The sequence below is a fragment of the Toxotes jaculatrix genome, chromosome 8, assembly GCF_017976425.1.
Source record: "Toxotes jaculatrix isolate fToxJac2 chromosome 8, fToxJac2.pri, whole genome shotgun sequence".
NCBI classification, from domain to species: domain Eukaryota; kingdom Metazoa; phylum Chordata; class Actinopteri; family Toxotidae; genus Toxotes; species Toxotes jaculatrix.
Genome location: NC_054401.1, coordinates 16,035,690 through 16,062,385, shown reverse-complemented (window position 1 = coordinate 16,062,385; position 26,696 = coordinate 16,035,690). Strand labels below are relative to the sequence as shown.

The 26,696-nt window shown below is 40.3% G+C and overlaps 1 protein-coding gene across 1 annotated transcript; it reads left to right on the top strand.

The window, feature by feature from the left end:
* The first annotated feature begins 417 nt into the window (after positions 1-417).
* Positions 418-26,696, top strand: LOC121185364 (MDM2 binding protein). Its single transcript, XM_041043406.1, has 23 exons — positions 418-593; positions 1,225-1,308; positions 1,410-1,483; positions 1,900-2,048; positions 2,386-2,444; positions 3,191-3,335; positions 3,774-3,888; positions 6,904-7,020; positions 11,009-11,103; positions 11,420-11,486; positions 11,716-11,833; positions 12,024-12,203; positions 14,158-14,271; positions 16,719-16,877; positions 19,063-19,156; positions 19,234-19,392; positions 20,075-20,170; positions 20,366-20,629; positions 20,814-20,977; positions 22,722-22,834; positions 25,108-25,221; positions 25,799-25,864; positions 25,952-26,696. Exons 1-23 carry the CDS (start codon positions 527-529, stop codon positions 25,988-25,990), a joined length of 2,652 nt encoding a protein of 883 aa, XP_040899340.1. The 5' UTR covers positions 418-526; the 3' UTR covers positions 25,991-26,696.

The following is a 26,696-nucleotide window of genomic DNA, read 5'->3' as shown; positions in this document are numbered from 1 at the left end:
AAAGACATCGAACAACTATGCCCCTTGTCTTCATGCAGGATATTTAAAACAGTATACTGATGCACTGTTGTAGAATAATACCACAATCTGTTGTTATGTAATAACAATCCATGTACTGGAGTTATTCATTTCTTATGATTTAATTTTTATCAAATGGTACTAAACTACATTTGTTTAATTGTGTTACTAAACAACAGTTTAAGATGGGATTACTTCTGACGCACACAATAAAATATAAAAGCACTGTGCGTGTTATGGGATGAAAGACAGCAGGCTATACAGAGTGAATGACAGGAGGGTAAAGATTTTAAAGTTTGCACCAATAACAACACCTCGACAGGTTCCGTCCAGTAGGGGGCGATGGTGCGCCTCGTGTCCCGTTGCCAGTCCTCGACACTCAGCGTAGAAGAAGAAGAAGAAGAACTGGTGGGAAATTTGATAGTGCGCGAAGTATTTGTTGTTCATAGTTCGGCAATATTTCACTCCAAACAAACATTAACCGTGGATTTACTAATGTTTAGACGAGATGGACCGGTACGTGTTGGTTATATCCTTTTGCCAAACCGATGCCGACGCGGCGGAGGACTATAAATGTAAGTTTCAATTCTCCCTTTGGAACAAACTCTGCTAATGTCAACGCCGCTAAGCTAGGTTTAGTTTAGTTTGCTAGCGGCTCTTAAAGTGTGTGGATAAGTTATACGAATGCTAGGTTAACCTCCTGGGGTTTGTCTGGTGGAGTACTTAATAACGAGCTCACATTGTTAACTGTCCTTTATATAAGTTTCAGGAGAGAGAAGAGTCACGTACATTTCGCTTGTAAACATTTCCAAGTCAAAACCTTTCTATAGGAAATAAGTGTTAACAGTCGGTAACTTAGAGGACTTTGAAGGACATTTAGTGTTAGCAGCACACAGTCTGAGATTACATTATCTAAATCAGGGGTGTCCAAACTGTTCCACAAAGGGCCGTGTGGCTGCAGGTTTTTGTTTCGACCAATGAAGAGCACACAGTGTGACCAATCAGCTGTCTGAAGACTGAGATCAATTGATTAAATGAGTCAAGTCAGGTGTGCTGCTGCTTGGTTGGAACAAAAACCTGCAGCCACGCGGCCCTTTGTGGAACAGTTTGGACACCTCTCATCGAAATGATCTGCTATTCATATGTTTTAATCTTAAATAAACCAGTAGTCTGGCTGTGATGAAGCCCAGTTGTCGTTGTTCGCAGGCCTGGAGTCAGTGAAGCACATGTACGACAGGCTGGTGGACATTTCAACTCAGGAATCAGTGAGAGGGATCTCTGTGTTCCCAGGTACAGTAACATACAGGCTGTGTGTGCATCTTTTGTTCTGCCTCACTTCAGTGCAGAAAACATTTCTTGACTTTTTTCCTTTGCATGTTTTTTTTTTCCAGCCTCTTCTCTGGATGGCAGCCCATCAGGCCAGAGGTGGTATTTTGCTGTTCAGGCTTGCCAGGGAGGAGCACAAGTAAGACATTAAGGAGAGATCCAAGACTGTATTGCTTTACATAATTGTATATTTTGCAAGGAGTTGAGTGTAGGCACCTATCCATGTAGTTTATTGTTTATTGTGAGGCAGTAAAAGCTTTTTCTCAGAAATAACTTATAAGACTGGAGGTACATCTTGATTTGAAGTTGTTTGACTCCAGTGCCATTAACACAAAGGGTGACTTTGTAGAGATTTTTAAGCATTTAAAGATAAAAGGGTATTTTATTGTTCTTTACTGATTTATTGATTAGCACCATTAACAACAGACCAGAGGCAGACAACAACAATGTACAGATGAATAAAAACAAAAGAGAAACCTGAAAAATTTACATTGAAAAAGCAGTTGCAATTCTGTAAGTATAATTAGTCCTGGATGTATGTCATCTGTTTTGTAGTTTTGCAGCTTGGACTGGGAAGAGTTGGGGACAGGCCATCAGAAAACAGACAGTGAGGAGGAGAGGCCTACTGCTGTGGAGTCGTGTCTCAGTTCTCTGAGTAATCAGGAGGCATCGGATCAAAAAGCCGACCAGCCAGTGCTGACAGAGTGAGTGACAGATGATATTTTCCGTTCTTTATGTAAATAAGTAGGCTTGATTTTCTGCTCTGTGTTGAAAGATTGTGCCAAATCTATCAGTGTGAGTCATTAAACTGACTTCTCTGAATATATATATATATATATATATATATATATTATAAATATATATAAATATATCATATTATCTGAACTTAATCAATTATTACACAGCTCTACATTTCATGTAAAGATAATTTCCTAATGTGTAGGTCAAATATAGGTGCGAACTCCAAGATCAAAGTCCTGGTGTTATGTTTTGGCCAGTGGGCCTCCCAGTCTTTCTGATCTGAATATCTTTATTGAGCAGGTTGTTAGAGGAGGCTGCAGAAGGACTGCACCTACTGTCAGACAAGCTACCACCTCCAGGTACAGTTGACCAATCCACCCATCTGGATCTCAGTTTTCATTTTCTATATTTCATTTGTGTTGATGTGAACTGTGTAGGGGTGCCACCTTCTTTACAAAATCTAGTTAGAATCCAAAACACTTCTACACATTATTTTTGCGAGAACAACAATCTTATAGTTTCTTCATAAGGCAACAGAGCAGGGATTTAGTTTACTCCATAAAGCAATGTCTCAAGTGGGAGTTTTGTCTAAGCCAAAAGCTGCCAATAGTGAAGGATCAAAATGTTTTTACTGAAGCCAAACTCCTCAGCTGTGTGACAAGGATCCAGTCCAATTTCAAGCAATTAGATTTTGAAAATCTGCCTGCTGCATTGCACTTAACTGCACTTAATAACATATTCCCTCACCACTAGGAGAGACAGGATACTTTTACACATCCTCTGAGTAAGTCTGCCTCCTGAAGTGATAATTCACTCTTTAAAGAACCCTTCTTAGCCTGCACTACTTCTGCAGGAGTTCAGAAACAGTCACCCTCCACGGTTAGAAGCCCTGAAGAGCTGGAGTCACTGTTGGCTTCCAGCTTTTCGTCAACAGGTCTTGATATTTAGAGTTGCAAACAGAGAAGATGGTGTCAGTGGAGCGACTAGTTTAGGTCACTGTCACCTCATGAAATCCTGTAAAGATATGTATGTGAGAAATGATAGAAGAAAGAAAATGGCTAATGAATTCCTCTTTGGTTTGTCCTATTTTTTTTTTCCCCTTCAGGTAAAGCCCTGTTGGATTTGGTGGTGTTAGGCTCTGCTGAGCAATCCCCTCCTATCAAAGACCTGCTGCCTCTGCTTGGAGCGCTCAAACACATGTCCTGCTGGCATGCTGCTAAGATCAGTGTAGTCACACAGCACACGACTGGGTGAGCAGACTTTCAGATCCTTTCATGCTAATGCATTTCACAAGAACCTTGCTAAAGACACTGAATTGCCAGTACATTTAGAATCTAAACAGAGCTGCATTGTGTAAATTTGCAGACATGATTATTTGTGAAATGGTCCCAGTTCACCACTAGAGGGAGTTAGATAAGTAGATATATACATTTGTTGACTTAAAGTCATGGATGAATAGTCTGAGCAATATTTCTCCAGAAACACTCATTTTAGTTAATTGCAGAATAGCTGCATTAAAAGCTTAACAACATATTCCTGCTTTATTTGCCTAAATGGAAAAATTAATCTGAATCTGGAGTTTTTTTTTCTGATTTACAATTCTAATTTACAAGCATCAGCATTTAAAGTTCTCCTTGAGTTCTCCAGTTCTGGTCACTGAGTGATGTTTTTTGATCCTTCTCTCCCAGGTGGCAAAATGCAGCATCCTACCTGAGCGCCGGTCTGGTGGAGCCTGCTCACCTGGACACCTGTATCGACCACAAGGAGCTATGGAGGGGTGGGCTGTTTATCAGAGAGAGGAAGGTAAGGGTCTCTGAAAATTAACCAATTAAGCATGAGAAAGAAAGACTGGGGATACAGTTCTTTTTGCATCATTTATTTGGTATTTTTTTTCCTCTTAGTGTAGAAAGATGGAGAAGGAGTTGGAAAACACAAGGAAACTCATTTGAATCTACACAGTATAGACCATGAGAAAAGCCCAGTATCATTAGTTTTTGTTAAAACACACTGTAATAGTTACAAATACAGCAGAGACGGTGCTGGTGACACAAGACTCTTGGGGACCAAAGAGGCTGGCGGCTTATTACATAGAGCAAGACTAAGGATTTTCAAGGAGATTACTTTGTGTGTGTGTGTGTGTGTGTGTGTGTGTGTGTGTGTGTGTGTGTGTGTGTGTGTGTGTGTGTGTGTGTGTGTGTGTGTGTGTGTGTGTGTACACAGTGCCTCAGTGCTACAGTAAATTCTGTTTGTCAGTTACTAGAAGGGTAAGACATTTAGAAAAAAAATGTGTGTGGGTGACAGCTGATAATATTTAACTGTAATTCTTTGTATATACTTGAATGAATCTGTATACACTAGCTACACAATGGCATGTGTTTGTTTCAAAAGTTTTCAAGGACAGTGGGTGCAGTTAATCATCAAAAAACAGTGATGAAGGATAAAAGTTCTTTTGTCTTATCAACTCTGTGCCTGTGTGTGAGTTTGTGTGTTCTGGACAAGTGCTGTAGAAGGCATGAGAAAAAACTGTGTCCTGTTGAACTTACCAGCTTGCTTGCCAGTGTTCTCTGTGGGCAGGAGCACACAGCTAGCTGTGCTCAGTGAGAAAAGGCAAAGAAAACAGTGTTTTGCTTAACCCCCTGTACTGGGGCTAATTGTGGTTCAGAGACCCGGTTCATACCACTGTATGTGTTCCTCTGTCTTTTTCATGTGAAATTACTCATGCACTGCACACAAGGCCATGGGGTAAATTTTCGTTTATTTCCTTTTAAATTGAGTGAGTCTTTTGAGTCAGTAGGGGGGTAAGTCTTTCTCTGCTGCTGAATGAATCTAGAGGGATCACTGGAGGTCACTGAGGGGTCATGGGAAATAGCTCTGCCTTGTTGGCATTGCCCTTGCAGAGCCTACCCGGCCCAGCCTGGTCCCGCTCTGACTCGACCTCGCTACCCGGGCAGTCGGCCACAGTTAATTAATGGTCCAGAGTTAGGCAAAGGACAAATGTTAGAGAACGCCTCTGGGCAGTTTCTGTCTGTATTTAAAGGACAGCGTTATTGACATGCAGGTGCAGTTCTGTTCTCTACTTTAGTTGAAGTTTAAAGTGTAAAAAATAGATTTAGATGAAAATGATGGCGAGAGCTGGTAGACAGCATTTAGCCTTTCCACAAGAGTTGGGGCTGTTGTAGCAGCAGATTAATGCCCATTAATTTGGAATGAGAGGTTTAATTACATATGGGTCTGATACCAGATGTCTGGATATTTTTTGTGTACATGTATTGTCCTTTATTTCCCACTTTATTGCTAGTATCAGTCTATTGGTGTCAAAGTGAATAGGCTGAGCTGAGTTGACAGCATTTTCTTTTTATTTATTTATTTATTTTTGCTACTCTGGAGATTACTACACGCCCACTTGTACTTCTTTCTCATTATGGGAAAACTCTGGCAGGTGCGGTGGTTTTCAGTGTCTGGACAGAATTGGCCAGTTTTGTGCTATTCTTCCACAGTCCTCAGGGGGAGAATCAGCAATCTGTTTCGCGGTGGAGTTTCCTTTTATGTCTCATACTGTTGGTGTTTTTTTAATCTGACTGAGATTTTCAGTCTGTCTTTTGGAATCATTTTAAACATTGATCAGCTTGCATCTGAAAACAGACAGCTGAGTCACATCTTAATGTTAAATATGTGTTTTGAAAAGACTGTCAAATGAGGACGTATTGTTCCTGTGAAGAAAGAGCCTGTTATTTCTCAAATATAAATTTTTAAGAACTAAACCGCCTTGTTTTTCTGCTTGATGGTGATGTTTGTTTGACACGATCAAAGTAGTTTTCAGTTTGGTTTAGGCCTGAGAGGTTGGACATGGTTCTGAAGTAGCATGTATTTCTTTCTGTTGAAAACATGAGAATCACTGAAACTGGAGACAAGAAATTGTCACCTCACGTGAAAATATCTGAAAGATTGTTTTTTTTTGGGCACAGAGCTTTTGTTATATTGTTGTGGAAATGAAAACCATGAAGCTTATAAAACCTGCATCTCTATAGCAACGACCACATACGGCCACAATTCTCAGTTTCAACTAAGTTCAGTTGAACATATCTGATGTTATTTCCGACACAAAGATATTCAAATTCTTTGGCATTAAAGGTAGTTTAAAAAACAGTATCTTCATTGAGCGGTTCATTTTTCCGCTGTAAAATTTCCTGATCAGTGCACAGTTGAAGTTAATTAAGACACATTTAAATGACCCATATCAAAAATGTTTAATAAATTAAAATATAGGCCAATAAATCCTCATCAGATACCGATATCAGCCTCAAAAATCTAGTATCGGGCACACTATGATATGAACTGATGTCCCGTTTGGCGAAAGTGTTCTCCAGTCATCTCTCCTCTGTGTGCTTAGCTCGGAGTGCAGCTTCTCCTTCACTGTAGTGACCTTTGTGAAGTTGCTTCCTTCAAAAGTGAGTGGGCTCCAGCAGTGAGTCGAGAAAGCTTCGCAGTTGGAGAGCGGTGGAACAAAGGAGAATTCCCACAGGAATAAAAGCCTGTCTGAGAACAACCAGCACCACTTTACAGCCGTGTAACACACGGCATATCAACGTGGCGTGTGTGTGTGTGTGTGTTTTTCATACGTGTGTATGTACATGTGTGTAACTAACTATAATTTTTGAGTTAATCTGAGAAACGCTAACTGCATTATAGAATGTAGTGTGCGATATTCAGCACAGGCACTAATTTCTAACTAACACTGACTAAATGAGATAGTGTGTGACATTAAGATCACTTTGCTGTTACGTGACCCTTTCTCTCCTCTGTGTGTGTTTGCTTCAGTATGTGTCGGAGCTCCGTTTCGATGGTTTTTCTCTGCGTGCTCCAGTGCGTCACATATCAGGGTCCAGTCTCTTGCGAGCCCCCTACACCACTACAGACCACAAACTACAGTCGGAGGTGAGTCCTGAGCTTTTCGCTATTTCTCACGTCTTTAATTCCCAACTTTCCTTTTGTTGAATTGACCTGAGCCACCGGTCAATGTGTGCTCTGTTTGAGAGGTTGGATACATCTGTAGTTTTGAATATTAGCAGCTTTATGGAGAGCCATGTGGCTGCAGGTCTTTGTTCCAACCAAGCAGCAGCACACCAGACAAGTATGTAGAAAGATGTCCCCATTCTTAATCCCTCTTGCAAAGCTCTGATTGGTTGAATGCTCCTCCAGCCGCAGATAAAAGCCGTCAGTAGAAACAACAACAGACATATTGGAGACACTGAGCTTATCACTGATGTGGGCAGTGATTCAGAGGTGTGGAACCAAGCTTTCTCAAAGCTGCTCTCATTTAACTTGTCCAAACACCTCAGGCAGCTAAATTCATGTGTTTTTTTTGGTCGCTTCAGAAGTCCAATTGTTTGCCTCATTATTTCTTGTTTCTTTCTCTCTGACAAAGACAGTAGCAACCACAGTCTTCTGCCAGAGTGCTGTAGGGCCTGCACTTGATCCAAACGTTGTCAGAGAAGAAATCTTGTTTAGAGAAATGCAGTGTTTTTGAAGTTGTTAATTTCTGCCGCTTGAAAGAAGAGTATGATGAAATAATATCTGTGTGTTCATGTTCCCACAAACTTCAGGGAATGTTTGATTGATGGGATGAGTAGATAATGACTGAGTTTTCATACAGGGTATAACTGCTCCTTTAACCCCAGTTCAACCCACATCTTTCCTCCTCCCAGCTAAAGAGTTGAATGAGGCGCACACACTCCATCTTCTAATGATTTCTGGTGGCTAAAAGGAGACGAGCTCCAAAGGGTCACTTCTTGGTTGCCCTTTAATCACGTTGTGGAACCTGTGACAGAAGGACCATCAGTCAGATAAATCAAATGCATTTCATCTGCTAAATGAGTGTCGACCTCTGGTGCTTCTGCTGACCTCATACCAGTGTTAGAATATAGATTTCACACATCATCAAGAAAGGCCAGTCCCCAAGGTCTCAAAGGAGGGAAATCTGTAGACATATGATACTTTCACAGGGTTTGCACTCATCTTTCGCCCATCTTCTTTCACCAAAATGTATGTACTTTATAGGGCAACCCTCCCCCTCCTTCATTTGGCACTAACTTTGTAGCCGAGATCCATCTTTCATCTTTTAATAGAGTTGTTCAGTTATTTGTCTTAAGGTGATATGAGTCTCTCACTGGTACTGTAAAACTAGAGTGTGCTGTCAGCTCGTTGTGGTATCTCCAGCCACAAAGTTTGTAGCCTAACTTAATATCCATGTATGAACAGTATTGACAGTAAGCCACTCAAATGACCTCTTATTCATCAACACAGGATGACATTGTCAGACATTGTGTTTGCGATACATATTAAAACAATACATGTTCATGTTTAATTTCTATGACTTTTAAATTCAACAGCAATAGCTGAACTAAAATGGTGTGTAATGGGTTTTTGATTATTCAGTTAATCATTTGGCTAATAAAATTTCAGAAAATAGTGAGACTTCGACTCTATATTGATGTCTTCAAACTTAACTTGTTTTGTCTGACCAACAGCCAAAGATATTCAGTTTATCATGAAATGAAACAGAGAAAATCAGGAGGAGCGGGAACGATGGCAGTGGTGGTGGGTCATCCCCCTCAGCCTGAGCTGTATTTTGTGTTTAGTGCTAATTAGCAAGTGTTAAAATTCTTACAGACTAAACCAAGTCACCGTCTTGATTGGCAGTTAATGGTAAATATACCTGCTAAACATTAGCATGTTAGCACGTTGACTCAAACCACTATCGTGCCCAAGTACAGCCTCTCAGAACTGCTAATGTGCCTATAGACTTAGAATTATTTCACTTTATTTCTTAATTGCTGATTGTTAGTCAAAGTTATAATGAATGGTGAAAAAACATAAGTAATAAAACACACACCTCACTGTATTGGCGTGTAACAACTATAATCTGAGTGTGCGTTCTTTTCCATGGAGAAGATACAGCGTGGTTGTGTGTTGGTGGTGTATGTGTCCAAAAACTGTGTATTAGTTTAGAGAATGCACTCTGTGTGAGACAGTGTCTTTTATAACAGTTGCTATTCTTCTGTTGTGAGTTTTCTTTTGTAGATAAATATCTATAATAAAACCACACAGGAGCTGTGCCCAAGAAGTTATGGCCTGATATGGGGTATACATGCGGACACACAGGCAGCCTTTACTAGCATTAATTAGATGAGCATTAAAGGCCCTTGGTTCAAAGGGTGTCTGTTGTACACAAGAAAGAAATACTGAGAAGAATCATAAGCTCTTCAGGCGAGAGTAATGATACGTGTGTGGTGTTTTTATCTCAACCATTGTCTGTTTTGTGAGTTTTTGTCTGGCGTCAGATAGAATGTGTTTGTGTTGTGGTGTGTTCTCATTATTCAGCTAACACAGCAGCGTTCCATAGTTAAGGTTTGTGTATGTTTGTGTGTACTACTCATTAATGTGTCTGTGGAGACTGAGAAGGTGTTTATGTATGTGTGTGTGATCTCAGATCTCTGTACAGAGAAGCAGATGGCGATTATTGTCTTGGCACACAATGAAAAAAAAATAACAAAAAACTCAGAGGACAACAAAACTATCACATCTCTGGGATAACTGACTCTGTAATGACTCACACATACATGCAAATATAAACTATGCTCACATAAAAACTATTAAGGCCTCCTCATTGTCAGGAGTAGCTGTTGTGATAATTACTAACACGCAGACGCACACAGACGGACATTCTCAGCCTCAGTGGGCAGAGAGACCATGCTGTGCTGTATGAGCACCAAACATGAGGTGTGAGATTTATTTATGAAATTTGCTCTACATTAGGAATAACCTGCAGGCAGGAGTGGAGTATAGGAATGCTTACGTTACATACTTGTAATATGGTTGTCTATTATTCTTAAATATTATATGGTTGTCTATTATTATTAAATATGAAATATCCATATATTTCACAGCGTTACTGATGCTAAATGCACACAGAAACCATTACAGAGGATCATTTCAAGTGGTTGTAATTAATGACGATAATCAGTATGATACTGGAGGTCTTAATGATCTGTTTGGCTCATCTCTGCAGGCCAGTGCTTTAGTCAGACTCTTCACTAGGTTGGACATCTTGCCAGCGATAGTTGGAATTCAACCAGAGTTCATTAAAATCTTCATCTGTAGGAGTCCTACAGAAATAGGTCGCTTCATTTTTGTTCCAGTTCAATAAATTACGAGACTGAGATTTCAGGCTTTGCTCTGTATTTGTGAAATTCTTTTTTTTTTTTTTTTTTGTACATGCAAATGACCTGTTTTTCATGTGACAAATGATTTATATATTATTGATTTCCTCATAACATAATGAGCTCATTAGTTAAGTAGGACAATTGCAGACTGTTGAAATGTAGGTTGTTTTTTTTTATGTGAGCTAAAGTGTGTTCAGGATCTAACTCTGATGGGTTCCTGACAGAAAACCCAGCATTTTGTGGTTCTTGGTTCTTGGTTTTTGCTGCCTGTCTTAGTTTATTCTCTCTTCAATATTATTGTAAATTGATTGTGTGTGTGTATATACTGTTGGTTGGACAAAACACAACATCTGAAGAACTCACCTATCAACCAAACAGTTACACAGAAAAGTAACTGATTGATTAAATGATCATGAAAATAATTATTTGTTTCTGTCGCCAAATGTTTCATTCTTCACGCACGCACACACACACACACACACACACACACACACACACCTCTGGATGTACCTTTCCTTTTAAATGCTCTTCTTTGAGATAACTCTCTTTTTTTCTGTCTTCTTCTTCGTTTATTTCCTTATTTCATTCTCTCCACCCCCTCTCTCTCTGTCTCTCTGTCTCTGTCTCTGTCTCTGTCTCTGTCTCTCTCTCTCTCTCTCTCTCTCTCTCTCTCTCTGTCTCTGTCTGTCCTGTGTTTGCAGGTCTTTCATTACTACGCACCAGTGTTAGACCTGGTTCAGTTGGTTAATCTGTCAGACCTGCCCAGCTTTCTGATGTCCAGCACCCACTTTGAACTGTATCCTCATTTTGAAGTGTGTTTGTGTGTATGCTGAAAAAGGAAAGTAACAGCACTTCTACATCGATCTGCATTTAAATAAACCTGCTTGTGTGAAACAGTTACACTTGTATATTAATACCAAAATGTCACATGCAAACTATTTGATTATTATAATAATTAAGTAATCCTGACTGTTGATGTCTTATGCATATTTAATATTTTACAAATTGCTGCTTTTTATTACAAATGTGCCTAATGGATTTTTCTGTCTTGAAATGTGGTTGGTAACTTCTTCTCCTTCATATTGTACTATTCCTTTACAACTGACAAACAGAGCTCTGAGTGGGAAATCAGCAAAGGCTAAACTTCTGTTGGACCAGCTGAGGTCACTGCGTGGACAGGTGTGTCTGCCCCTTAAGCGGCGCTCTTCTATGTACAAAAGTCTGCTCTATAAAATCTGAATTTCCAGTGAAGCAAAGAAGTAAATGTCTAAAGATTTCTGCTGTTTTCTGTAGTTTCCTGCCTAGTTTGCATCTGACATGGGGGATACATATAAGATTAATCTTGGTCGTGGTTCATAGGACTCAGGGTCTGTGTGTTTATGCTCATCTGCTGTGTGTCTGTCTTCAGGTTGGAGCATTGTTCAGCTTGTCCTGTATAATCACCCCCATCATCCAGCCCCCAGCCAGCCAACTCAGCTCCCAGCGCTGGAGGGAGTCTTTAGCCAGGAGACCAAAGTCCTTACTTGGTAAGACATTTTTTTCATTACCTCAATAAATGGATGACCGTTTGGCAACAACAGAGATGAGCCTTATCAACTCCTGAAGGGAAATGAATTGCTAAATAGAACTCCTATCTACTCCTAAATTAAAATATTTTTCTGTTGTCGGTTAACTCTCTGACCTCCACCCCCCACCCGCCCCCGTCTCACCCTGCAGTGCCTGACGTAGAGGTGAAAGGTGAAAGTGCTCACTACTTCCTGTTGGTCCAGGGCTCTGACGACGTTGGGTGTGGAGCCTGCAGGGCCAGGATGTTACACTCAGAGAGTCAAATTAATGGAGCAGCTGCCATGGCAACCGTTTCCAGGCTACTGAGAGAAAAGTCTCTGTCATCATCAGGTATATTATGTTGTCATGTTTGCGGAGGTGTGTGTGGGCTTGTGCATTTCTCTGTGTTTCACTGTCACTGTGAGTGTTTTGGCATCACTTTAATTTGTTGCCTGAAAAGTTTACTGTTAGCTATTAGCAGTTCCTATTTGCAGGTCCTGTTTACACCGAAGAAAACTTAAAAACGTGATTTACGAAGGGGTTCGTGAGCATCCTTTTTTTTACGATCTCTTAGTGGCTTTATTGAACCTGTGTTAGCAATGGACATCAGAGATAATGCTGTCCGCGGAAAGTACTCACACAAAATATAAAAATATGCTTATTGTCTCTGTGCGTTCAAATTTTAGTAAATTATGACTTAAAGGAGAAGTACCAATTTTACAGAGTTTTAAACCATAGTAATTGACTCCATGAGCTCTAAGTTGGAGTTTCTCAGTGTTGATGAGCACCAGCATACACCTGTCCCCTCCATCTCACACGTTATCTTTGCCTCATGTCTCTCCCTCCATGCCTCACAGTTTGAAAACCTCTGTTGTGCTCTGATCAAATTTAAAGAACTCTAGTATTTTATCAAGATTTCTGACTCCAGGGATTTTCTTAATTTGTGCTACACGTCGCTCTGTTTTTTCCTCTCACAGCACTGGAAAGTTGTGACTGTTTTGTTAATGATTTCCTCATCAGTTTCACTAAAATAAGAAAAATCTATGAAAGATGAAAGGAGTGAGAAAGGCTGTTGATAGGCTAGATGGGTTAGCAGAGAAAAGAGGAAAGGTGAGGAGGAGGAATGGACTGAATGTAAATGGTTGTCTGATGGACTGGCTGGATGATTGGACAAAAATTTGAAGTGTGGTATGGGCTTTCCTGCTGTAGGGAAGTAAATGGATGGAAGGACATCTGTGGAAATGGAAATCTCATCCTGTTGTTTGTTCCCTAAACTGAAAGCTTCTTTTCTGATCAAAGTCCTTCATTGTTCTTTGGCTTTATGTGATATTCAAGAGACCTGGGGGAGTTTCTCATGAGAGTTCCTGCTGTTGTTAACATTTCATGCAACCTTCAGGAGACATTTTTGAAATATTTTTAAAAGCAGAGCAAGACTATAAAAGGTGCCCTAACTGCTGCAATGACATGGCAGAGTTTTCAATAAAAATGAAAATGTTCTCCTGAAGGTTGTTGCATCTGAACAAAACCATGAAATGCTTAATAGACCTTTGAATCCTGTCCTAACATAAGATTTCTGGGTGAGTCTCTTTTTTTCTTTTTTTTTTTTTTAATCAACAAAGGGGTTGCAAATTTAATTCATCAGCCATACATTTCCATGTTGGAACAGTAATCAAAGGTTTATTTGTTTATTGTTTACTAATTCAGTGGTTCCCAACCTTTTTACCTTAAAAAGAAGCATTGGCTACTTGTGGCTGCTCACCACATGTTGCATATGTGAACAAATCATGGATATGTTACTGTGTTAGTAAAAGGTGGAAAATTCAGGAAGATAGTAGCATGTTTTTGTTATCTGTGTGAAACCAATGACAATTACAAAGATTCAGCTTTGGGTTTAGAAAAGAATGGTCAACATCGAAGCAGCAGAGGCTGACATATCCAGACTGTCAGTCTCTAGTATGGGCCGAGCTCCAAAAAGACAGGATCCTTCACCCCTCAAAGTGCAACTCATTAGTGTCTTTCATTTGACCATCTCTGCCTGTTAAATCCCCTCATCTTTCAAACCCTGTGGCCTGAGTTTTTAATGCAGAATTTCTGTCAAATATTTGAAGTATACTGACCTTTTTGTGAAAAGCTAGGGGATTGCCCCTAAAACTCTGCGTTGCCCCCGATCCCACTAGAGAAATATCAAAATGCTTAGTGAGTTCCACTCCAAACAATACACAATTGAGGTTTGCAAATGATCTCATTTGTCAATGTTTTTTTTTTCTTTTTCTTTCCCTCTCACTACTTCTCTCTCTTCGATCAGGAGGAGCTGTAGGCGACATCCTTCGCCCTCTGCCCTGTCTCCAAGGAGACAGCCTGCTGAAGAGAGAGAGGAAAGTGACCCAGGTTCAGACTCTGGTACTCAAAGAATATCTCAGTAAGTACTACATTTAAAGAGCTCCTGAAATGGAAAATAAACCACAGAATGTGCTGTAGTTCCAGGGGGAAAGAAACAAAAAGTGAAACTTGTGGAGCTGAGCACTGGGCATTTGAAATTATAGCACACTTACTATTTCATCTCAAATTTTTGTTGTATTTTAAAGCTGCTGTTGTGCTTTTGTCAGTTGCTTACATGTTAATGAATCACAGTAACCACAGACAATACCTCAGCACAGCACCTTAACCTCACTATGATATGTCAGTCAAAACATTAGTCCCCCCAGGCAGAATGGGAAATCGATCCCCTCACAGCACAGTGGAGGAGAAAATTGATTTGAGAGTTTCATGGGAACAGATTTATCACATAACAGACAGAATTATTTTAGGTTTCTCACCTCACTAATCGCTGTGGTGTATCTTCATCAGGAACATTGTTTAACAATTTAAAAAAAAACATTGAAAAACAGGCAGACAGGAGAAACCCAGAGTTCGTTTTTTACAGTATGATAGGATTGTTTAAGAGAGATGTACTGACCTCATGTCATTAACCCTTTCCTGGCCCTGAAAATGGCTGCTGGGTTAGACATGCTTCACAGCTCTCTTTAATTAGCACGTTTCAACATCTCATCATCTTCATTTTATCCAGCATAACACAACCATCGTGGCCTTACATTAAATCTGAATCTTCAAGGTTTGGGGATCAAAAACACATACAGTATAATTTGTAATGCCATGGATGAGAGAACACCTCCTGTTCTTTGTCATAATGTTCATCTCTTCAAAAACAGGTAATAAAATCCACAAAATGCATAGAATAATTTTATTTGATAATGCTACTAGGAATGAAAGGATATTGATAAGGACATTGATATTTGATCAATCTTTTAGTCAGTCTACAAAAAAAACTGGCAACTTTTTTTTTGTTTTTTTGTTTTGCTTTTTTTTTCTTGTCTAATGTGATAGTAAAAAGAATCTTTGGGTTATGGAGTGCTGGTTTTACAAAACAAGAAAATTAAATATGTCATCTTAACATATGACATGTCATTAATTAATTGAGAAAATAATCAGCAATGAATCAACAATGACAACCATTATTAGTTGCAGCCCTAAACTTTATCACTTCTAATTGTACTAATGTAATTATTAGCAATAGTTTCTGTAAAACTAGTAAAGCAAGACAATGTGTTAATGTGCTGGTGTTATTAACTATACATGTCTGTTTTATTCAGTTACCCACAGGTAGAAAAAAAATTGTAATTTGAAAGCAGCCCTCAGCGTTGCCTGTGAAATATAAATTCAGCTGAGATCAAGATACATAATATCCTGAGACAAAGAGATGGACGGAAGAGATGTATCAACTGTCGGGGGCTACTTGAAGCTTCCCGATCTGTCGTCAGTGTGAACTCTCTCCAGCCCTTCGCTCAGTACAGGCTGGTGCACAGAAAGACTCTGTTGAAATATCATTATTTTACAGACCCACATAAAGTCCCCTTGGCAGGCAAAGATAGTGAAACACCAGTGGAGGGGAGCCAGATTAAAGGAAGTGGAGTGAAATTCTTCAGACTTGAGGAAAAGCAATAGGGCTGTTCTTTGAAAAGGCCGTGAGCAGAATGAAGAGGCCTGACAGACCACAGGCCTTAATGAAATTCATTGCAATATATTCTGACTTGGCATCAAATTGGGGAAAGGCAGGTCCTTATAAGTCGCAAAAGTTAGAAGTAGTGTTGGAAGTTTTTCTGATTATGCGAAATGTGTGTGTGTGTGTGCGAGAGTGAGAGAGCGTCTTTGTGTCTCATAGACTGTAACCAGTCTGTGTCTCTGCATGATAAGTATGCAAGCTGATGCGTGCCAAGGACTTCGTTATCATTTTTCTCTGTTTCAATTTGAGTGGCTATATAGCTTTCAGCTACTTAAAATGAAACCTCAAACTTTGTTTTCATTGCGTTCATTCCGTTATACCCGTGTCGCTCAGCAGACTTTGTTGACACGTTATAAATGCTAAAGATATTGAGTATAATATGACTAATGTACTACTTAACTAATCTTAGATACAATGAACTTGAAATAAAGAAAGCAATTTGTTGTATACAGTCATTCTGATACTACTGACGTTTCCGTTTATTTAATTTCTTTTACATGAAACTATCAAGCAAGTGTTGTTTTATGAGAGGATCTATAAAAAAATGTCCACTTATCATTTCAGCTGCCCACCTTTGCCCCTTCTGATGTCATAACAGCCCTCTGCGTTTCTGTTATCGTGTGTAATTAACCAGTGCAGCTTTAAAATAAGACTGAGACTAATTAAAAGAATACACTCCTGTTTTGAAGGAGAATCAATCATCAACCCACTTATCATCTAACATTAACGCTGATGCCAGAATCTTCCACCAGCTGCAGTGAGCCATAAACTCAATCAAAAACCAGCCTCTGTGTGTGTGTGTCCAGGGCAGAAAGAGGAAGCATCGGCCTCAAGCTCAATACCCATCAATGACTTGAAGGTCATTCTGAATCTGGCCAGGGAGCAGTATCTGAAGATGATTGACTCCACACTTCCCTCTGTTGCTGCCTGTCTGACGTATGAGCAGGAGACTGCCAGGAACTCAGGTATGGAAAAAGAAAGACAAAACAAACAGTATTTTCAAAACCACACTGAATGCAAACACAATAGGAATTTGTCAGTAGGCTGATCAATCTTTCTCATCTAAACACAATAAAACATGTAAAACGCACAGGCCACCTTTTCCTACATTATCCTGTTATCTTAAATTCTCTGTTTGTACCTATTTATTTTTTAACACATGCAACTTTTCTTAAGTATTATTAAAAGTGTCAAATTCAAAATTGACACAAAAAAAAACAATAACGGTTTTACATTAAAACTCCACTAATCAAATGCCTTCTCGGAAAATGCTGCATTCACACACCATTATTCTGACTTGGGACTGGTCGCATATTGTTCCAAGATGGCTTCGCCCATTGCTGACCTTGTTGTCAAAGCATTTAATAGTGTATAAAGATACACACTGAACAAATATTATTATGAAAATCTTACGAAACGCGCGTTCTGACTTGCCCATGAATTGTTAAGCAGCAGTGCATCAGTATTCACTACATGCACATTCATTGGATGACAGTTTTAGGAAACCAGCTAATAACAATAATACGCAAATAAATTGTTAGCAATAAAACAAGTCCCAGCCCTGCAGCTAGAGCTACATGTGCACGGTGAGCGCGGTGCAGCTTTTAAAAGTATAGCTGGGGGGCTAATAGACCTGCAGTTTTCATGTCATAAATGCTGTGACATGATTTGCCAATTATTTTTTGAGTTTCAGCACAACATTGTCCATCATAATGTTTATTGTGTAATTATCTGTGCTACTAGATTCAGGCATTGTCCCAGAGAGTGTAATAGTATTGGAATATAGCAGTGCCTTTACCAGCAAAACTGCCGTTTGTCTCCAAAGCAGTCGACATTATGGCCTTTGTGTGCATCCTCCTCATTTCATGTTCTGTGCTGGTTATATGTATCAGCTCTCCAGAACCTCCAACAAAGGATATACTTGATGTTCAAAAGAGGCGAGGCAGCAAGCTTCAAAAACAGAAATAATGATAGGTGCAAACATGTACAGGCGAACTGTCTGAGGTGCAAATCAGGTTATTTTTTCTGTAATTCGTGCCCACCCTCTGGTCTAGAGATGTCATTTACAGCAATAAACAGCTTCTGCAATCCATAAGGAATGTCTTGCATTCGTGTATCTGTATCGCCTAAAGGCGTGAATGACTTTGTGTGGGTTGTCAAACCGCTGGCAGAGAGCTTCAGTCTCTTCATATAATATACTTACGTCCTCAGGCCATTACCGCGCGTGAAACACCCTCATCTCGTCAAGGAACCTACCGTATACAGATTTATCACAGACCTGGAGATAACATACAATCTTCCTGTCCAAACACAAGAGAACTGCTGATGTTTAGGATGCTGGGATTTCATCTGTTCGTGGTCCCGTGTCTGCCAAGAGTTCAGCGTGTTGACCCGGTTCAAGTGAAAGCTGGGATAACTCTTGCAATCCATCATGCAGTACATAGTGCCTACATTATTGGGTGTACTGATTAAAAAGGCACTGTAGGTTTTTAAATTAATGCTTGTGCCACGCTCTGCTGTTCCTGCTGGAAAATACTTTAAATTTCCTGGGTCGTTTCTGCTCTGTACTAAAATGTAAAGTACCCATATGATGTCTTACAGATCTTTTCCCAACAGTGCTGAACTTTAATTCCCTTAAGGTGTTGTAAATGCTCACCCATCAGCATTTTAAACTAATTTATAACTCCCACCTCTTCTCTTTCATCACATCTACTACTGAGAGCTCCAGCTTATGGGTCAAGCAGTACCAGACCACATGAAAGGATCTGAGGCTGGACAATTACTTGGTATTTTTAGACATGACCATGTGAGACAACTAAAGCCAACAGAACTTGACAACTTGAAGGCTCATTTAGTATTAAACCGATTTGTGTGCACAGTGTACTTTTGTTTTATAATATTTATAATGAGAAGCACCCTGTGACTGAAGTTTAAATGGAAATCAGCTAATTAACGTTTTGAAGGAGAGGGAGGCAATGAGTCAATTTTTAAACTGGTCATATTTTCAATTGCTGCATTGCACTCAAACAAAGATGATTCCCCTAGAATCACTCAACGCACATTCTGGTTGAAGGGAATTTCCAGTTTAAGCACTGGAAACAGACCTTATCTATTTCTGCTGGAGTAAGCCTTGTTGTTTTGTCATTGTAGGTTTTCAGACTGATTCCCAGCAGCCACCTGACTGGCCTGAGAGGAGCGTCCTCCACAACATAGAGAACCTGCAGAGGAGACGACAGAAGAGGAAGTAAGTGGGATTTACTGTGGGTAGTGTCTTAATTCTTCCTGTATCTTATCACCACTATGTTTCTTTTTGTGTCTTAGATTTGGACTGTTGGGTCCAGGCTCCAGTGACAACCTGCTGGGTCCTAAAGACAGCCAGAAGGGCTCCTCTGCTTTACTAGACGCCAAAGAGCTTCTAAAGCACTTCACCGCTGATGGTTTGCCTACTGGGGAGCTGCAGCCACTGGCTATCAATAGAGGGTATGTTCAGACTCCTCTGGACCCATGACATCAGATCAAAGATATCAGATGGCTGCATTTTCTTAATTGAATTTAGATCCATATTAATATTACTATGCTTTCACTCAGGCAGACATCAAGAGACAAACGTATAGACAGTGGCCATGCACACAAGCAGAAATGATTAGAGACACACAAGGGTGTAACAGACTGACAGTAGCAGACAATTTTATAAACAGAGATAGATGAACTTTGGATATGAATCAAGACAAAATTACTCAGTACACAGTAAGATATTCTCTACAGTTACACATGAACATGCACTTACTGCAGTCAGGTGAACAGCAGTTTTTTTTAAGATGTTTCTGAATGGCAAAAATTTAATGGGGCAATAATGAGTATTTGATTATGATCATTAGCCTTTAACAGTGAGATTACAGCCTTCTGGAGAAGGAAAAGTTGTGGGGAAAAAAAAAACATTCTGGTGCAGAACAATCATCCAGCAGGGTTAATAATTCTGTCTGACCAAATGGTGTGTGTTTTAATTAGTTAAATTTCTTCCTGTGGTTTAATAAAGAGAATATTAAATTGAGAGAAAAGACAAAACATTTTCTTTGACAAATTATTTATTAATTGTTTTTCCCATCTTTCTCTTTTCCCTATCACCACTCTGTCTGACTCCCCTCACTCTCTCTCTGTTCAGTAATAATGTGTTTCAGCTGTCATCAGACCTCTCTCCTAGGAGAGTCAGCCAGATGCCCTTCAGCAAGGCCTCAGCCTCGCATTATCACGGCATAGAGTAAGTTTCTATAAAGTGCACAGCGACCGTTCAGCCGCAGTAACTAGTATTAGTTAGCACAGTGCAGGCAGCTGTGAAACTTTTGTCATGATCAGTAGAAGCTCAGCCTGTAACTAGAAGCCAATATACTCTCCATTATTTCTGTACTTATTATTACAAATTACAAATTTTAATTCATTTTATTTTTTCACCTAGGTTCTGCCTGGACAATCAGCGGTCCTTGGATCGGGACCAGGCCTTTGTGCGGCTTCAGTCCCGTCTGATTCGGCATGAGACCCAAACCACCTGCTCCAAAGAGCCGTGTGCCCTCCCCTTCGCCCTCAGTCCCGCCCCCTCCCCCGCTGTCATGTCAGAACCAGGAAGTGTGCCTGACGGAGAGACTCTGCAGAACGCTGACGTAGCTCGACTCAAGCGCAGGTCCTGGGACACGGACATTATCGGAGGTTATCCTCGCAAGAGGTATGATGATGGTGTGTGGTCTTTGGTGTGGTTTGGTTGTACGTCTGACATGGCCTGTGATTACTAAGGAAAGGGCTTAAGAAGAAGAGCAGAGAATCTTCAAAACTATTTCTCCTGTTTAGAAGCAAGAAAATGGATGACATGAAATGCCTTGCCACGTCTTCTGTTTTTCTGAATGATCCAGGCTGGTGAAGTCAGAGAGCAGCGACTCTCTCTGTTCTCAGAGCAGTGGCAGCAGTGGGACACATCCTGTCATTAGGTCTCTAAGACAACAGCCGAGCAGGTCGCAGTCCACATCCTCCTCCATTAGCTCTTCTTCCTCTTTGGCCTCGCGACAGACATCCTCAGGTAAAAAACAAAACAAAACAAAACTCAGCCTCGCACTGAGAGAGACTAGAATTTCTTCTTTTTCTTTCTTCTACATTTTCTACCCCGTAGAAAATGGGCCATTATGGTTCAGAACTGAAACCAAGATTTATATTATATTCATATACACTACTCACAATAAGTTAGGGATATTGTGAGAGACTCAGTGGTTGTCATACATACGGTGTTTGTTTCACTTGAGAGATTTTTGGGATAGGGAGGCAGTTGTGTTGGGGTGATAGACACACCTCATTTTGTGTTTTCCACGTAATGGTCTCACTGAGTGGAGCCCCACGAGTGACAGACCGCAACAATGACCAGTACCTAAGGACCTATGCACTCAGACATCGTTATGCAACTGCCACACAGCTGCAGGCCCGTTTACGAGATGTGAGGGGTACTACGGTTTCCAGACAAACCATTCGCAACCGACTCCACCGATTTGGCTTGAATGGCAGACGACCGTTGCAGGTGACTCCACTGACACCAAGACACCGTCGTGAACGTTTACAGTGGGCACAAGACCATGTGACCTGGACAATGCAGCAGTGGTCTACCGTCCTGTTCACTGATGAGTGTCGGGTCACCTTGCACAGAAATGATGGTCGTCAGCGTTGCTGGAGAAGGCGAGGTGAGCGATACACTGAGGTCAACATGGTTCCCAGGGTTCGCTTTGGTGGAGGAGGTGCAACAGTCTGGGCAGGCATCACCAGTCTGCGCAAAACAGATTCTTACCTCAGAGACATCATAGAACCCATCATCATCCCCCAATTCCACCAGCACACCCCCAACTTTCTGTTCATGGATGATAATGCTCCACCACATTGTGCCAGAATTGTCACAGCTGGACTTCAGGAAGTCAGAGTGCCTCGTATGTCCCCCGACCTGAACCCCATAGAGCACGTCTGGGACCAGCTGAAGCAGAGACTGGATGATCGTACCCCACCCCCACGTGACCTGGCAGAACTGCGTGTAGCACTTGTGGAAGAGTGGAACGCATTGCCTGAGAACAACATCATGAGGCTAGTGAGGAGCATGAGACGCTGTCATTGCGGCAAATGGTGGAAACACCCGCTACTGACATTGTCAATTTTTGTTATTTGGGGCTATCCTCGTTATTGTCTAAATTTTGGGGGTAATAAATATTAAACTAATGAAAATGGTGTTTCTTCTCATTCTTTATGAGTCATATCAAAGGGAACTTTTACTTATTTCATTAAAATTCAGACCAAATAGGAAAAGCACTCATGTAAATAACAATATAGAGTAGTGTGCGTGTGTAGTGTGCTGCCATGGCTCACTGAGACACTTTAACACAATGCAGCCATTGTTGATGTTATTGGTAAAACCTGTGTTTTTCCTACCGCGACCAATCAAATGTCTGCTGTGAAAAAGGCACGTTCCACTTTTATTGCACGACCCTGAGATTTATGAGGCTTAAGACTGTTGAAGATCTGTTAACGCTTACACGCCCACTCACACAGATGTTTTTGATTTATTCTGACTGATTATACCTCTGCTTGGGTGGATTTTGGGCGGAGCTATGCTAGAAATTACATGAGATCACCAAACAGCATGTGCTCATCAAATTAACAAAGGTGACAGACGCAATGAAGCTGACAAGAGCTTTTTTTCAGCCATGGACTCTTACTTTGATAAACATAACTTTTATTTGTTGCCATGACTCTAATGCTGCGTTGTTGATTTCCCTGAATTTACTCTCTAGGTTTGGTGATGATTCCTTCTGCTGACAAACCTAAACCTCAACAGCAGAAGACACACCATGTGCAAACAGAGGACAAACCTGCCAAAGAGTCACGCTCCCAGAAACACAACAGGGTGAGTGTGTCTTATACTTTGTAACCAGTTTTTCAGATTGTAACCAAATGTTGGAAAACCTAGGGTGGAGGAAGACCTCCCAGAATGAGGGCTCATTCTGATCTAAAGAAAACACGAATCCTGAGAACATAACTATGAATGTTATATTTCATTTCTTCCAGTAGATCCCCTGGAATCCTGTTCACTGATCATTTAATGAAATTACCAGACACGCAGTGATTATGGTCTTTTTTGTAAACACATTCATGCTTTAAGAATAACTCAGAATAATTGTAACCATGGAGACAAGTTCTCATTACAGCATGCTCAGGTTTGTGCATTTCAAGTATGTTGTCATTCACTCTGATGTTTACAGGAAGAATTAAAAGCACTTACTCTGAACTTCTAGGAAATAGAGTTGCAAAGTGTTTTTTGGTTCATATCTGAACTAAATTAAAAAAAAAAAAAAAAGTTTTCCCTTCATATAATTAATTACTAAACAAAAACAATGATTACACATGATTGCACACTGTATCACATTTGTACAGATTTATGTCACTGGTATATAAAATGTTCTTACAGAGCTTAAGTTGCTTTCAGGGGCAGTAAATCATATTCTCGGGGTAATTTGCCTTGAGGTTGGCAATTTCAAATGAAAATTTCAGTGCAGTTTTCGTTGGTTCTACACATTATGATTAGGGATATGCCAGTATCAGATTTTCATGCTACAATAATTGTGGCCAAACAAATCCAGGTTAAATCAAAATATTCATCAAACTTTCCTCAAAAACAACTATTGGAGCTGAAACACAGTAAAATTACCTCACACCATATTCGCCCTGGATTTCAGAGCTAACAAACCGAAAAGTGAATGGTATTATGCAAATTTGTTGGACTGGAACTGATACTCTTCAAACAGCATAAACAATGCGAGAGAGTGCGTGAAGTCCATGTTCTTGCTCTCTTTCCCTCTTAACATTACAATCTCAGCTCCCATAAACTAACTGCTCTCCAGTAGGTCAACTAGCAGGGGTCACCGTATCCACAGGATCCACAGCCAGACAGACAAGGGGCCTGGTTTGTTTGCCTGCTGTGGTTACTTGCCTCTGTTTGACAGGCTGAAGTTGCTCCCTTGTGGCAAAGCGAAGTAAAGCTGGAGGATAATGAAGGCAGGAGCGCTATGCAATGTTCAAGGTTCTTTCTGAAAACTCAGTCAAGATCTTAACAATTATTTTGTTAAGTATAATATTATCATAACTGACGGAGGCAAAGGCTGAAGTTACAAAAATAAAGCTGAAGTTGTAGTTTCCTTTCCATTCACACGTTTGGCAGTAAAATAAAAAAAAAAGACGTTCTTTTAATTTTTCTGCTAAAATCTGAAAACAACTGAATGTGCAAGTCTCCCACTCACCACCAACCCTAACACCCACAGACACGGTGGCAGACGAACACACAACAAAACACACACACTCACACAGAGTGTGACTATGACAGATGAGAGCTCCACCAAAGATAAATGTTTTGCAGGTGATCACTGAGAATGTGTGGGTTGCAAATGATGTGGCAGAAGCACTTTAACAACAACACTATTAGCATGTCACCTGCTGCCTGCCTCCACAGACACACACACACATTTTCCTGTCTGTATATGCATACAGAAACACATACATGGACACATTCACGACACACACAGGTCCCTCCATAATGTTTCAGGCTGTCCCTCCTCGTACAGCTCGCAATCTACATCCCGACCTTGACTTTTTCTGATTACTATGCAAACAGGCTTATCATCCAAACCCAAGTATAGGAAAAGAACAGTTGGCCCTATTCGGAAATAATGATAGCAGTTTATTCAGGACAGAGATTAAAAGCTGCCTTTCTACTCCTCGTGAGACTGAATGGCACCAATACCAATAACATAGTAATTTATGGTGTTTCCACAGAACAGTTGCTGTGACAAGATTAAAGCTGGATCTATTTATTTCAGGTTTTCCCTGTCGACATTAACAGTGAAATATTTGTATGTTTGTACCTGCGAGCACACACTGTGAATGTAAAAGTGCGCAATTCTGTGCAAGGACACCCCCACTTACCCACTCCCCCACCCCTCCCTCCCCTCCAAAATCAAGACGTTTTGACATCCTTTCCTTTTAAAACAGCAGCCAGGCTAAAATTAGTCTCTCTGAACCGGTTTAGCATTCAGTGGCTTGGGAATAAACAGAAACTAGATTTTATGTTTTCACAATTGTGCTAATACAAAAGTGTGTGTGTCTGTCTGTCTTTTGTGTCCTCAGATGTTGCAGGAGGTGGTAGTTAAAACACTCAAACACCATGGGATCACTGCTCAGCATGAGTGTTTTGAGGCCTGCAGCAAAAGACTGTTTGATATCTCGAAATTCTATCTCAAGGTTAGTCTTTTTACTGCCCACACACACACTCAGCTCTGTGGTGTTATTTGACTGTGTCTCTGTTTGTATGCCTCTGTGCATCCAGGACATGTGCTGCAGTTTTGAACATAAGTTGTATTTTGTTATAGATCCTCAATAATAAATGTATTTGTTATGCAGAAAGGCTCATTTCAGAGAGTTATTATATGTATTATTTATTTCGATTATTATTACTGATGCATTAGCAGGTGTTTTGATGTTAAAGCTGCTCAAAGTGGAGCTAATTTCAGACACAGTTATTTTCTTTATTTAGGTATGATTTTCCTTTCCTAGTCATATGTCCTGTTTGTAAAAACAATCTGTAAAAGTGACTATCAGATCAATGTAGTGAAGTTAGATGTATAAAGTAGCAGAAAATAAAGTATTTTAAAACTGTACTGAAGTATAGCACTTGAGTAAATGTACTTAGTAACTTCCCAATCCTGCTTGTCAGTAATACTTAATTTGCTGACTGACTGCAGCGTCTTACATACTGTTCACCTGCCTTCTACCTAAATCCTAAATCCATATGAGTTATTTTCCGTTGTATGACCCCCAGGATCTTAAGACATCTCGCGGCCTGCACGACGAGATGAAGAAGGCAGCCAGCATCAACGTCAAACAGGTAATGCCGCCGAACACCAGAGGTTCTCCATTTGATTTAGTTGTCCTAAATCTAAACCCTCTAAAGTCAAAGTTTCTGTCTCTGAAGGTCATTGATTGGGTGCTGGAGAAGACCTCAGACAAGTGAACATGGCCTTGAAGAACAAGTAGGGAGGGAAAAAAAAAGAAATTTCTTGTAATACTTTTTGTCCAAAACTGGGACAGGTCAACTGAGTTTCTGTTCTTTTATGGTTTTCTGTTCTTAGGTCAAGCAGGTTCCAACTCTTTAAAAGGACGTTTTGTGTCACATTTCAGCATATTCATAAGAGAGATGATTCTAAGCCTTTCCAATTGTTGCATTAAGCCTGTTTTAATGGACTTAATCCTTTATTTAATTTGATTTGCTTGTCTCACTGAGGAGATCATACACCCATCAGGCACAACATTAAAACCGGCAACTGCTTTTAAAACCGTGGCTGTATATTTTTACTCATGTATTCAGATTGTATACAGACTTTGGAGCTTTTATTTGTGTGTGTGGTTTTGTGCTCATCCACCCTGATCTCCTCCCTCTGCTCACGAGCCTCGAAACAGGAAAACACTGTGAGACAAGTCGACATAGTACACTCTGCTCTGGCTGCAGTCAGTGAGAAGCCACAAGGGCTTAGATGTTGGCTTCAGGTTGCAGTCGTCTCTTCTTTGTAGCTGCTTTCAAACATGATTTTAAATCTTTTCCCACTTGTTCAGTTTGTTTCTAAATACAATAATAATTTAATGGCTTTATGAATGTGCATATTTTATCTTTGTTTTTCATATTTTATCCTTTGTAACACAATAAAGTGTTTTTGAATCTT

Coding starts and splice junctions, on each gene's coding strand:
- LOC121185364 (XM_041043406.1), top strand. CDS start 527: ATGGACCGGTACGTGTTGGTTATATCCTTTTGCCAAACCGATGCCGAC. Junction 12,204..14,157: donor AAAGTCTCTGTCATCATCAG/GTATATTATGTT, acceptor CTCTTCGATCAG/GAGGAGCTGTAGGCGACATC. Junction 22,835..25,107: donor GCTCCCAGAAACACAACAGG/GTGAGTGTGTCT, acceptor TTGTGTCCTCAG/ATGTTGCAGGAGGTGGTAGT.